Source organism: Rhincodon typus, chromosome 7, assembly GCF_021869965.1.
Source record: "Rhincodon typus isolate 14 chromosome 7, sRhiTyp1.1, whole genome shotgun sequence".
Lineage (NCBI taxonomy): Eukaryota > Metazoa > Chordata > Chondrichthyes > Orectolobiformes > Rhincodontidae > Rhincodon > Rhincodon typus.
In genome coordinates this window covers 87,974,538-87,988,268 of record NC_063338.1, presented here as the reverse complement: position 1 = coordinate 87,988,268, position 13,731 = coordinate 87,974,538, and the positions used below count along the sequence as shown (strand labels likewise).

Below are 13,731 nucleotides of genomic sequence, written 5' to 3'. Positions count from 1 at the left end.
CTTGATTGGCATTACATCCACACACATCCATTCCCTCCATCACTGACTCTCATTAGCAGCAGTGTGTACAATCTACAAGATGCACTGCAGAAATTCACCAAAGATCCTCACCTGCACCTTCCAAACACATGACCACTTCCATCTAGAAGGACAGGGTCAACAGATATATGGAAACACCACTAGCTTCAAGTTCCCCTCCAAGCTACTGACCATCCTGACTTGGAAATATATCACTCTTCCTTCACTGTTGCTGGGTCAAAATCCTGGAATTCCCTCCCCACAGGCATTGTGCGTCAATCCACAGCAGGTGGACTGCAGCGGTTCAAGAAGGCAGCTCACCAGCACCTTCTCAAGGGCAACTAGGGGTAGGCAAAAAATGCTGGCCAGCAAGCGATGCCCACATCCCACAAACGAATAATGAAAAAATTTTTGTAACCCTGATCCAAATCAACATGAAACCAGATTCGCCAGGAAAGATCAGCTCACTGTATTTCACTTTTAGAGTCTTTGGGTGTATTCTTGACTTTGAATGAGTGTAAAGTATGCAGTATAGAGCACAACCAATTGCTAAATATTCTGCACAGTATCATACAGAACAAAACAGCATCCACCCATTTCTATTGACGCGCGAAAATTACAGTCGTATGCTTTGTATAATGGGTGCCTGAATCATTGGCATCAATACTAGATATATCAAGGGAGATAGGGATAGCAGTGAAAAATGGCATTGAGGTAGATAAACTGCCATGACTTCGAACGGTAGAGCAGGTTAGACAGACCGAATAGCCTACTCCTGCTGTTAGGTTCCCATGTGACTGTTTCACACTATCATCTAAAATCTAGCAAGACCAGTTTCAGTGAAAAGGTTGTGTGGTAAGAAATCCCAAAATTTTATAGGAGACCCTCTTAGAATCAGTGCTTAAATAACGCATTCAGATTTGGTATTTCCTCTCCTGCATCTGTAGTCTGAATTCCTTTAGATCTAACTCCCTGGTATAAAGCAGCATGATGTTTAAATCTTTGTATCTTTGGTGATATCCCCTCCTATCAAATTACCATTCAATACTCTTATATAACCTATTATTTATAACCACAAACTCTCGTCTTCCATTTTCAAAGCAATTCAATTGTCAGTCAATTTAGTTTGGATTTCTTCCAGATTTTAGCAATAGGGATAGCCTGTCAGCCTTTCATTTGTAAATAAGATGTTTTGGCAACAGGATTTCTGGCTTCCTTGAATCTTTATGAAAAATAAATTTCTTTATGAAAGGTCTTTGGCATTGTCTGTTTCAATTACTTATCAGCCAGATTTAAATTGACATAATATTTTGGTGCCTTTTATTGGGCCAGCATATCTTAGTGACCTGTTTTCCAAAGGGATCATATTATGTCTTCCTTCATTCTGTTTGTACTTTAATGATGTCTTGCTAAAAGCAGTTGTCCTCAACATTAATGACATGACCCTTCAAAAGCCAATATATTCCTGCCACTCAATCTAAAATCAATTCAGGCACCATTAATATTGCTATACTTTCTGACATCTGTGTGTGTGTAAATGTATCTTCACAGCATGTTTCATTGCACTTCAGAGTATCAGATGTGTAAGAGACCGATGAAATTCATTTGCTTCCTGTCACAGAATTGCCAGCACTTTCCAAACTGCAAGTGACCTTTACAACAACAACAACAAAAACTTGCAATACCTTAAACATAGTAGAATGCCTTAAGCACTCTGCAAATGTAATTATTCAGCATGATCTGACAGGACTTCCATCAGAAACACCAGAACAGAGGAACAGGAGTAAGCCATTCAGCCCCTCAAGCCTGTTCCATCATTCAATGAGATCATGGCTGATCTGTGGTCTAACTCCATATACCTGCCTTTAGGCCATCACTTAATACCTTTGCTTAACAAAAATTCACCTACCTCAAATTTAAAATTAACAACTGATCAAGCAGCCACTGCTGTTTGTGGAAAAGAGTTCCAAACATCTACCACCCTTTATGTGTGGAAGATCTTCCTAACAACTATCCTGAATGGTCTGGTCCAAATTTTCACACTATGCCCCGAGTTCTAGAATCGCCAACCAGTGGAAATACTTTATATCTATCTACCCTGTCTTTTCCTGTTAATAGTTTGAAGATTTCAATCAGATCACTCCTTAACCTTCTAAATTCTGAAGAAATCAGGCCTAATTTGTATGATCTCTTCTCATCACTTAACCCGTGAAGTCCTGGTATCATTCTTGTAAACCTGCACTGAAGTCTCTGCAAGTCATATATATCCTTCCCAAGGTGTGGTGCCCAGATCCGCTTACAGTGCCCCAAGTGGTGTCTAACCAGGGCTTTGTACAACTGCAGCTTCACCTGAGGTAAGTTGACCGGAGTTAGGTGAAAGAAGTAAATGTTCAGAATGTTTTAAAGAAAGCGAGAGAGATGGTGAGATCTTTGAGAGGGAATTCCAGAGGTTACTTAATGATCTAAATGAAGATGCTGCCTCCAATGATGGAGAAAGCAAATCAGGGATTACACAGAGCCCTGGCTGACATATAAAAAGGGATGCTGACTCTCTGGTAGCTGACTCTGAATGCAGCAGTACCAAAGTTAAGGACTGTTCGTGTGTAAATAAAGGGTGGCTTGGTGATGGATACCAGCCTCTGTGCAGTTCTTTCAGCCACATTGAACACTTAGTCATAGAGTAATACAGTATGGAAACAGGCCCTTGTCTGGCTTCGCTCCCCAGAACCAGATCCAGCACCCAACTCCCTGTTGGGCCTTCTATGTTTTAAGACAAAAAAGCTTCCCTGGATACCTTTCAAGAAATCTGACCCTTCTAATCGATTAACACTATGATTTTCCCAAATGGTGTTGGGAAAGTTAAAATCCCCTACATTTATTTGATTATTACTCTTACACACCTGTATGAACTGTCTACATATTTGCTCCTCAATTTCCTGCTGACCTTTAAGGGGCCTATAATACACTCCCAGTCACGTGGCTTCCCCCTTAACATTGCTAAGTTCCACCCACAAAGTCTCATTTGAAGACCAGCCTGAAATATGGTGGTGAGGTGATTCCAGGCAGTGAGAATCGTGGGGAAGGAGGAGGTGTTGTTCGCAATGATAAGGGTGTGATTCCCAGTGGCTAATTGTTACATTTCAATCATATTACAAGCACAGAATATCTGGTCATTATCACAATACTGTTGATTTGAGTTTTTTTGTTTGTTGTCCTACATTTCTAGCAGTGACTATGCTTACAAAAGTCCTTCAGTGCGATATAGGATTTGGTTCGCTCAGTTGCCTTGATAGTTGACTTGTATGCAGAGCATGCATTCAATTCCCACACAAGCTGAGATCACCATGCAGGTCCTGCCTTTTCAATCTCACTTCTAAGGGTGGTCCTTAGGTTAGACTCACCACTGGTTCTCTTTAATAGGAGAGCGTGACTATGGTGACTTCTCATTATGCAGGGCTATAAAAATGCAAATTTTTTTAAGGTGTCGCATTCAATGAAATAGAGTCAGTGTTGCAATGCATGGGCAAAATTAGGAGTTGCTATAATGAATAGTGAGATTTTACAAAGTCCCTGTGGCATCAGATTGAAGTTCTTCCTAGAGGAGGTGGAATTGTTTGAGGATCAATTGAGTAACAAAATGAGATGTCCCTAGGTTTTTACCAGTGGACCGAGTTAAAAAGTTCCAAAAAGGGTTCAGACTTTGTGTACACTTTAAGCTGAAATAGATGGTTTCTTGGTCAGTAGTGGAATCAAGGGTTTTGGGGAAAACGCAGGAAAATGTGGGTGAGGAATGTTGGATCAGCCATGACCCTATTGAATGGCAGAGCAGGGTAAATGGACTGAACAGCTGACTCCTACCCCTATTCCTTGCAATGTAAAGTACCTTGCTCATGAGTAATGATTGTATAATCGTTCGAAAGGTGCAAGTCATGTAACATGTTTAAAAACTTAAAAGAAAATCATGAATCCTGCAAATCTGAAGTGAAAACAGCAAGTTGTTAAACATAGTCACCATATTGATTGGCATCTTAAAATAACCAACATTTTAAAATAAACAGGGGTGTTGAACTTGAATGTTTTTGTTAATTGCTGCTGGCAAAAGAAAAAAAGTGTAATTCCGATGAAAAAATAGCGATGACTAACTGTTGCAAGGATTGTGGCAGTGATAGTAATTATAATTTTATGATTTCGTAAATAATTGAGGTACACCTAATGAACAATTCATGCCTCAAGGTAGCTAACAGCACAGACCTTCAGAAGACCTCGCAGAGGCTATATGTCACATCACAATTTCAGGGTAAGAGGAAAATTTCAGAAAAATAAGACGTAAATTTTAAGAATGAAACGGACACATATTTCATGGCTCTCCAGAGACCTTTGTTACTTTTGAAATTCCAATTCTACCACTTTGATCATCTAGTCAAGTCTTGGGGCTTTAAGAGAACGATTCTGCCCTTTCTACTCATGGGACCGGTCCGTGTCAAGCTACTAAGAAAAAGCATTCAAGCACTCCTATTTATATAGTCCCGGTCACAAACACTGGACAGCTTGAAATGCTTCACAGTCAATACTAAACCACTGTAATGAAGCCATTGCTGTAATCTGGGAACTAAGTTCTGCCCCAGCAAGTTTTACCTCGAGCAACTATGAGAGACAGAAATGGAGAAGTGTGCATTTTATCAGTAAGGTTTATTTAGGTACAGTTATTGTCTAAAAGACTGGAAGAACTACTCTGCTTTTTTCTTAATGGTGCCATAGAATAGCTTCAGTTTCTAAGTTGAAATATATACAGAGACTGTGGTTTAATATTCCAACCCCTCAGTATTGCCATGATGTGTAAGCCTAGTCTTTATGTTCAAGCCCCTGAAGTGAGACTTCAACTGATGACTTACATTTTGAAAGGCAAGCAAGTTATTCCTGAAACAATTCAGAATCTGATGTGTCAAGTGCCCTTTCCCTCAGTAACTTAGAATGCAACTTGTTCATAGAAACATCAAAATTAGGAGCAAGAGTAAGCCATTCCACCTCCAAACTTGCTCTACCATTTGATATGATCATAGAATCCCTACAGTGTGGAAACAGGCCCTTCAGCCCAACAAGCCTGCACTGACCCTCACAGCATCCCACCCAATTTACACATCCCTGAACACTATGGGGTAATTTAGCATGGCCAATCCACCTAACCTGCACGTCTTTGGACTGTGGGAGGAAACCGGAGCACCTGGAGAAAACTCATGCAGACACAGGGAGAATTTGCAAACTCCACATAGACAGTCGCCTGAGGGTGGAATTGAACCTGAGTCCCTGGCGCTGAGGGGTAGCAGTGCTAACCACTGGGCCACCGTGATCTCTATCTCAAAGCCATATTCCTGCTTTCTCTCCATACCCTTTGATGCCTTTAAAAGCAAAAAAAAATCAATATCTTTCTTGAATGCACTCTGTGACCTGGCCTCCATTATGAATTCTACAGGTTGACCACCCTCTGAGTGAAGCAATGTTTCCTCTTCTCTGTCCAAAGTGACATAGCCTGTACCCTGGTTCTGGATTCCTAAGCCACTTCGGGGAAATCATCCTCCCTGCACCTAGACCAGTTAGAAGTTTATACTTTTCAATTTTACCCGCTCTCATAGTTTTAAACTTGAGTGAATGCAGGCCCAGTTGAAGCAATCTCTTCTCATAGGACAGACCTGCCATCCCTGGTGTCAGCATAGTGAACATCTACTGCACTTCGTCTATGGCAAATAGATCCAATCCTAGGTAGGGAAACCAAAACTGCACACAATAATCCAGGTGTGGAGTCAGAGGCAAGGTAGGAGCAATGAGATCAGACAATATAAATTCAAGTCTAAAAGGGATGTAGAGACACAGAGACCTTAAAGTTATGAGAGACCAATCTTTGAAGATAGCAGATCAAGTTAATAAGGTTGCTCATAAAGCATTCCAGAATCAGGTCTTCGTAAGTAGAACTATTGAGTACAAATACCGTTCGGCCCATCAAATCTGCTCTACCATTCTATTATGGCTGATATGTTTCTCAACCCTATTCTCCTGCCTTCTCTTTGTAACCCTTGAAACCCTTACTTATCAAGAACCTATTTATCTCTGCCTTAAATACACTCAATGACTTGGCCTCCACAGCCTTCTCTGACAATGAGTTCCACAGATTCACCACCAACTGTATGAAGAAATTCACGTCATTTCAGTTCTAAAGGGTTGTACCTTCACTCTGAGGTTTTGACCTCAGATGCTAGTCTCTCCTACTAGTAGAAACATCTTCTCCACATCCACTCCATCTAGACCTTTCAGTGTTCTGCTAGTTTCAACCAGATCTCCCCTTGTCCTTCTAAACTCCACTGAGTACAAGCCCAGAATCCTCAACTGCTCCTTATATGACAAGCTCCTTATATGAGAATACTGAGATACAGTCTATTAGACTAGACGGGATTGAGGTTCATAAGGAGGAGGTGTTAGCAATTCTGGAAGGTGTGAAAATAGATAAGTCCCCTGGGCTGGATGGGATTTATCCTAGGATTCTCTGGGAAGCTAGAGAGGAGATTGCAGAGCCTTTGGCTTTGATCTTTATGTCGTCATTGTCTTCAGGAATAGTGCCAGAAGACTGGAGACTAGCAAATGTTGTCCCCTTGTTCAAGAAGGGGAGTAGAGACAACCCTGGTAATTATAGACCAGTGAGCCTTACTTCGGTTGTGGGTAAAGTGTTGGAAAGGATTATAAGAGATAGGATTTATAATCATCTAGAAAGGAATAATTTGATTAGGGATAGTCAACACGGTTTTGTGAAGAGTAGGTCGTGCCTCACAAACCTTATTGAGTTCTTCGAGAAGGTGACCAAACAGGTGGATGAGGGTAAAGCGGTTGATGTGGTGTATTTGGATTTCAGTAAAGCGTTTGATAAGGTTCCCCATGGTAGGCTATTGCAGAAAATACAGAGGCATGGGATTGAGGGTGATTTAGCGGTTTGGATCAGAAATTGGCTAGCTGTAAGAAGACAGAAGGTGGTGGTTGATGGGAAATGTTCATCCTGGAGTTCAGTTACTAGTGGTGTACCTCAAGGATCTGTTTTGGGGCCACTGCTGTTTGTCATTTTTATAAATGACCTGGATGAGGGCGTAGAAGGATGGGTTAGTAAATTTGCGGATGACACCAAAGTCGGTGGAGTTGTGGATAGTGCGGAAGGATGTTGCAGGTTACAGAGGGACATAGATAAGCTGCAGAGCTGGGCTGAGTGGTGGCAAATGGAGTTTAATGCGGAAAAGTGTGAAGTGATTCACTTTGGAAGGAGTAACAGGAATACAGAGTACTGGGCTAATGGTAAGATTCTTGGTAGTGTGGATGAGCAGAAAGATCTCGGTGTCCATGTGCATAGATCACTGAAAGTTGCCACCCAGGTTGATAGCGTTGTTAAGAAAGCATACAGTATGTTAGGTTTTATTGGTAGAGGGATTGAGTTTCGGAGCCATGAGGTCATGTTGCAGCTGTACAAAACTCTGGTGCGGCCACACTTGGAGTATTGCGTACAGTTCTGGTCACCGCATTATAGGAAGGATGTGGAAGCATTGGAAAGGGTGCAGAGGAGATTTACCAGGATGTTGCCTGGTATGGAGGGAAGGTCTTATGAGGAAAGGCTGAGGGTTTTGAGGCTGTTTTCGTTAGAGAGAAGAAGGTTAAGAGGTGACTTGATAGAGACATACAAGATGATCAGAGGATTAGATAGGGTGGACAGTGGGAGCCTTTTTCCTCGGATGGTGATGGCTAGCACGAGGGGACATAGCTTTAAATTGAGGGGTGATAGATATAGGACAGATGTCAGACGTAGGTTCTTTACTCAGAGAGGAGTAAGGGCATGGAATGCCCTGCCTGCAAAAATAGACTCGCCAACTTTAAGGGCATTTAAATGGTCATTGGATAAACATATGGATGATAATGGAATAGTTTAGGTTAGATGGGCTTCAGATTGGTTTCACAGGTCGGCGCAACATCGAGGGCCGAAGGGCCTGTACTGCGCTGTAATGTTGTATGTTCTATGTTCTATGTTCTCTTCATCCCCGGGATCTTTCTTGTAAAGCTTCTCTGTATCCCCTCCAAGGCCAGCACTGCCTTAGATACAGGGTCCAAAATTGCTCACAACATTCCAAATGCAGTCTAACCTGAGCCTTATACAGTCTCAGAAGTACATCTCTGCTCTTGTATTCTAGCCATCTTCAAATAAATGCTAACATTGCATTTGCCTTCCTAACTGCCAACTGAATCTGCATACTAACCTTAAGAGATTGCTGAACTAGGATTCCCAAGTGCCTTTGTGCTTCAGATTTCTGAAGCCTTCCCCTATTTAGAAAAAATGTCTACACCTCAACTTTTCCTACCAAAATGCATAATCTTCACATTCCTACATTGTATTGCATCTGCCACTTCTTTGCCAATTCCCCTAGCCTGTCCAAGTCCTTCTACAGCATCCCCACTTCGTCAACACTACCTGTCCTTCCACCTATCTTTGCATCATCCGCAAACTTAACAACAATGCCCTCAGATCCTTCGTCCAGATCGTTAATGTATAACATAAATAGTTGAGGTCTCAACATTGAACCCTGCGGAACTTCACTTCATCACCAGCTGCGATACTGAAAAATACCCCTTTATTCCCACTTTCTACCTTCTGCCAGTCAGCCAATCCTCTATCCATGCCTAGCACCTTGCCCCTAATACCATGGGCTGCTATCGTATTTAGCAGTCTCCTATGCAGCATCTTGTCAAAAGCTTCCTGGAAATCTGAACAGATCGCGTCCATTGGCTCTTCTTTGTCTAACTTGCTCGTTACCTCCTCAAAGAACTCCAACAACTTCCTGATTTACCAGTTATTTACCAGTTATCTTCTGTGTCCAGTATAGAGAAAACTGAAATAAAATATCTATTTGATTAACCTGCCATTTCATCCCATCCATTATTAATTCTCCAGAGTCACTAATACTCACTTTGTTCGCTTTTCTGTTTTAAATATCCATCCATAGATTTGCTACCTGATTTTATACATGTTACTAGCTTTCTTTTGTACTTTAATTGTTCCTGACTCTTAATATTTTTAGTCATTATTTGTATTTTTTATATTTTGTTCAATCTTCTGTCTTTCCACCCACCTTTGTGTAACCATACACTTTTTGTTTAAGTCTGATACTATCATTAACCTTTTTAGTTAACCATGAATTGTGGGTACTTGGTGCTTCTTGGGAATTTTGGATTTTTTTAAAGGGACAGTGGATACATAACTTGTTAAAAATTTGCATCAATGTAGTACCTTATTCAACCACCGGATGTCCCAAAGCACTTTACAGCCAACAAAGTACTTCTTGAAACATAGTCATAGAACACAGAACATAAAACAGTACAGCACAGTACAGGCCCTTCGGCCCATGATGTTGTGCCAAACTTTTACCCTAAACCTAAGGTCTATCTAACCTCCACCCCTACCTTATACTATCATCCATATGCCTATCTAATAGCCGCTTAAATGCCCCTAATGAGGCCGACTCTACTACCCTCTCTGGCAATGTATTCCACGCCCCTACCACTCTGAGTAAAGAACCTACCTCTGACGTCTCCCCTATATCTACCTCCACTCACTTTAAAACTATGCCCCCTCATAATAGCTACCTCCACCCGAAGAAAAAGTCTCTGGCTGTCCACTCTATCTATACCTCTGATCATTTTGTACACCTCTATCAAGTCACCTCTCATCCTTCGTCGTTCTAAAGAGAAAAACCCTAGTTCTCTCAATTTTTCCTTGTAAGACCTTCCCTCCATTCCAGGCAACATCCTGGTAAATGTCCTCTGCACCTTTTCTAACACTTCCACATCTTTCCTGTAATGAGGTGGCCAGAACTGGACACAATACTCCAGCTGTATAGCTGAAGCATAAACTTCACTATTGTAAAGTTGAAAACATGGATACAATTTGCAAATGGCAAGCTCCCACAATCGCAGTGTGATAATCACAAGATTTTTTAAATATGATATTGATTCATCAGGGTACTGGAGAGAACTCGCCTACTCTTTGTCAAGGTAGAACTAGCAATCTGTTCTCTCCACCTAAGGAAGATGTGATCTCAGTATAAGATCTCTTCTGTAAGACAGGGAACACTTGACAGTGCAACACTGCTGCAGCATTGCACTAGAATAGCAGCCAAAATTGTTGCATGCCAAGTTATGAACTGAGTGTGCAATTGGCAAATTAATTCCCATCTAGATAAGTGTTGAGTACGTTTTGCTTGGAAGAATAAAGAAGGCACATAATCTTTGGACAATACCCTAATTAAGATAGACAATGAGGATGATCTGGGAATACAGATATAGTAATAACTGAAAACAGGCATGCAGAGAAATTTAATCTTGTGGCAAGTGCAAATTTGAAAAGTTATTCTATTTTTGGTCTTACGGTGTCAAAGCCAACATGTATTGACCATCACAAACAAAAACAGAAATTGCTGGAGAAAATCATGTTTCAAATCCAGTGACCCTTCCTCTGAGATGTCAACTCTGCTTTCTCTCCACAAATGCTGCCAGACCTGCTGAGTTTCTCCAGCAATTTCCGTTTTTGCTTCAGATCTTCAGCATCCACAGTTCTTTGTTATATTTTAATGTATTGACCATCGTCTGGAATCCCTTGAGAAGCTGATGGTGAGTAACCTTCATGAACCACTACAGTCCTGCTGGTGGATCTACTGCCACCATGCTGTTGAGTGGGCTGATGCAGGAGTTTGACCTGATGAAGATAAGCCCAGTCAATCATGTCCAAATACTAGTTAGCAACAGGAGAGGGCTACTAAGCCTCTTGAACAGCTTCTACCATTCAAATATACTATGCTTGATCACAATATTAATTCCACCTGGACACCTTGATTTTTCAAATGTTAAAATTATTGAATATCAACATTGGTTTGTGATATTTTTGATTGATCCACAGCCTCCATAGCTTTTTGATAGCAATTTCAAGATTTCCCTCTTTTGGGAAGAATTGCATTTCCTAAAGTCACTTCTGAATGGCCTACCACTGATATGAAAGATATATTTGATTCTATCACCCCTGTGGAATGTGGTGTCTATCATTTCCATCTTGGAAAAGTCAAAATTTTATTACCCCTTATTCCTCTATAGGCAAGAAAATGCAAGTTTGTCATCATAAATGGTGGCACGGTGGCTCAGTGGTTAGCACTGCTGCCTCATAGCACCAGGGACCCAGGTTTGATTCCACCCTCGGGTGACTGTCTGTGTGGAGTTTGCATTTTCTCCGTGTGTCTGCATGGGATTCCTCCGGGTGCTCTGGTTTCCTTCAAAGGTGTGCAGGGAAGGTGGATTGTCCATGCTAAATTGCCTGTAATGTCCAGGGATGTTTAGGTCAGGTGGGTTGGACATGGGGAAATGCAGGGGAATGATTTGGGGTGGGGTACTCCTTGGAGGGGTGGTGCGGACTTGTTGGGCCGAATGGCTTGTTTCCACACTGTAGGGATTCTATGTAATTTGTTTCTACGTAACCCATGAATACACTTGTTTAAAAATCACCTTTGCATTTGAACAAAGCTATTAGCCCATTTCAATAAATGATTCAAAGACACCTCATAAATGTGCAAAAACAAAGTTGCTGGAAAAGCTCAGCAGGTCTGGCAGCATCTGTGGAGGAGAAAACAGAGTTAATGTTTTGGGTCCAGTGACCCTTCCTCAGAACTTCCTTATCAATGTGCAGTCAGTGCAATCTCACACGCATTCATTGAGGGGTTTATTAATGAATATGCTATTGGTCAGTTTCACGCCCAGTGCTTTCTATAACCATCTTTGAAATAAAAATCAAACCAGCAATATCAGCATCGACTGTTGACAACTTTACCACTCTACTAAAAATACACGATCCAGCTCAAGCAATTTCTTAACAATAATAAAGTGCCATAAAACACACAGGAAGATGTGACCCAAGTTGAACCTTACCCTTGGGATGGAGTATTTAAGTGAACATGTGAGCAGTTATCTTCAGAAGTAATAATACTTGACAACAGAGGTCTTGCTTTTGGAATGTCGGGAGCAAGGGGTAGAAGTGAATTCAGCTCATTTGTTATGCAGGTCCTAAAACGTGGTAAGATGATGGCTTATTTCAGCCATGCATTAAGTCCCTTAGTGGCATAGTTTCTGCACCAAGAGCATCACAAGGAACTTCATATTCAATGACTTATTTCTGCAGTGAAAACATTAAATGCTGGTGATGGTTGACAGGTTGGGCTGCAACTATGAACAAAGAAACAGAGTTAATCTTACAGGTTAATGACCATTCCTTAGAACTGGAGGGTGTGAAAAGATGAAGGGATCCAGGAGAACAAGAGATAGAAAGTCTGAAAAAGAATAGAAGGTAAAAGTGATGATGGCTCAAGGTAAAAGAAAAAGATAGTGACAAGGATAGAATAGGTCATACAGCACTTTTTTAAAAGAAAAGTACATAATGTAAATAAGCGTTCAACAATTTACGAGTACTTCAGGGATCCCTCATCATCATGATGGGGGAATGACGGTGGGCCTTCTCCTTGAATTGCTGACCTATGTATTAACAAATCCAAATGTCTTGCTTGACTGTTTCAGAGGGCAATTGAGAGCCAACCATGTTTGTCTCCAGGTGGCTCCACACATAGTTCAGACCGAATGAGAATGAAATGTTTTCCTCACTACATCACTATTTGGACAATCTAGCAACAATCAGGGGCAATTTAACTTTTGATTTCAGATTTTTTTAAAGAAAGCAAATTCAAATTGTTTAGAATGTGATTTGAGCTCATGTTCTAACTAACCTGTTAATATAACCCCATACCATCAATCCCACTATGCTTTGACTTAACTTACACACGTTCAAACCCAATGTTCTATCCGCTCCGAATGTCTTTCTTTAGGCAGTTCCCTTTGGCTTTTGAATGGCTGCCTGATATCTTTAACTTGAAATCTTTTTGTTGAAAACTGGTTTTGGTGTTAGAAAGGCGGAGGATGAAAGTTTAAGGTCATTGACAAAAGAACCAGAAGAGATGAGAAGAGCTTTCTTTATCTGGCCAGTTGTTATGATCACATAATGTACTACCAGAAAACTGCAGGTCTCATTGAAGCATACAGGATTCTTAAGGGTAAATGCTGTGCCGATATTACCCCTCAACAGAGAGTCGATGACCAGATTAGTCTCAGATGCCAACTTAAGACTGAGATAAGGAGGAATTCCTTCTCTCAGAAAGTTGAGAGTCTTTGGAACTCCTTGCCACATACAGCTGCTGAGGCAGAGTGCCTGTGCATGTTTGGTTTGTGTATAGATCGGTTTTTGATCAATTGGGTAATCAAAGATTTTGGGGAAAGGACAGGAAAGTAAACGTGAGGAATGTTGGATCAGCCATGATCGGCTTGAATGGTGGAGCAGGCTCAAAGGGCCGAAAAGCTTTCTCCTGTTCCTATTTCTTCCTGTCTTAAAGTGTAAAAGAGTACAGTCATGGAACAAATCTTCAAAGAACTGGCACTGGCTAAGTGGGCTGAATGACCTCTAACTCTGTTTGATCTACGATCTTGTAGAGCAATCTAGAATAAGATATTTTGGTTTTAGACAGGTAGTAGATTTAGGACAGTGATGAGGGGAAATAACTTCTCTTAAAGGGTGATGAATCTGTGGAATTCACTACGCCAGAGTATGGT

At 41.2% G+C, this 13,731-nt stretch overlaps 1 protein-coding gene across 1 annotated transcript in view; it reads left to right on the top strand.

Annotated features, from left to right (window-relative positions):
• Positions 1–13,731, top strand: part of LOC109936326 (contactin-associated protein-like 5) — a 767,761-nt gene that overhangs the window by 585,644 nt on the left and 168,386 nt on the right. The window contains exon 13 of the mRNA XM_048599257.1: positions 13,726–13,731. This exon is cut by the window's right edge and continues 224 nt beyond it. Coding sequence (XP_048455214.1) covers positions 13,726–13,731 — 6 coding nt within the window. The remainder of the gene's footprint in view (positions 1–13,725) is intronic.